The sequence below is a fragment of the Charadrius vociferus genome, unplaced genomic scaffold, assembly GCF_000708025.1.
Source record: "Charadrius vociferus isolate BGI_N301 unplaced genomic scaffold, ASM70802v2 scaffold787, whole genome shotgun sequence".
In the NCBI taxonomy this organism is placed as follows: Eukaryota; Metazoa; Chordata; class Aves; order Charadriiformes; family Charadriidae; genus Charadrius; species Charadrius vociferus.
In genome coordinates, this window is record NW_009649307.1 from 975,096 (window position 1) to 975,404 (window position 309).

At 70.9% G+C, this 309-nt stretch overlaps 1 protein-coding gene across 1 annotated transcript in view; it reads right to left on the minus strand.

The window, feature by feature from the left end:
- FSCN1 (fascin actin-bundling protein 1) overlaps positions 1-309 on the minus strand; it is a 15,553-nt gene that overhangs the window by 9,476 nt on the left and 5,768 nt on the right. The window contains exon 2 of the mRNA XM_009889231.1: positions 71-304. Within this exon, the coding sequence (XP_009887533.1) occupies positions 71-304 (234 nt within the window). The remainder of the gene's footprint in view (positions 1-70; positions 305-309) is intronic.

The window sequence follows — 309 nt, forward strand, 5'->3', positions numbered from 1 at the left end:
GGGGCGGCGACACCCCCAGGGACTTAGGGGTGGCCGAGGCGTGTCGTGTGTGTGTCCCATCCCCTCGTACCTTGCCGGGTGGAGACATTCCTGTCGTTGCCGGCCCGGAGCACGACCTGCGGGCAGCTCTGTTCGAGGGCGAAGAGCTCGTCTTTGCCCACCTTGGCGCTCTTGCCCGCCTTGAGGGTGCCGCTGGGTCCCGAGGGGGCGAGGTAGCGACCCTCCCCGTCGCGAAAGGCCACCTTCCCGCAGCGAAACTCCAGGGTGAAGGCGGTCCCGGGCTCGGCGGCGGGGACCAGGCGACCGGCG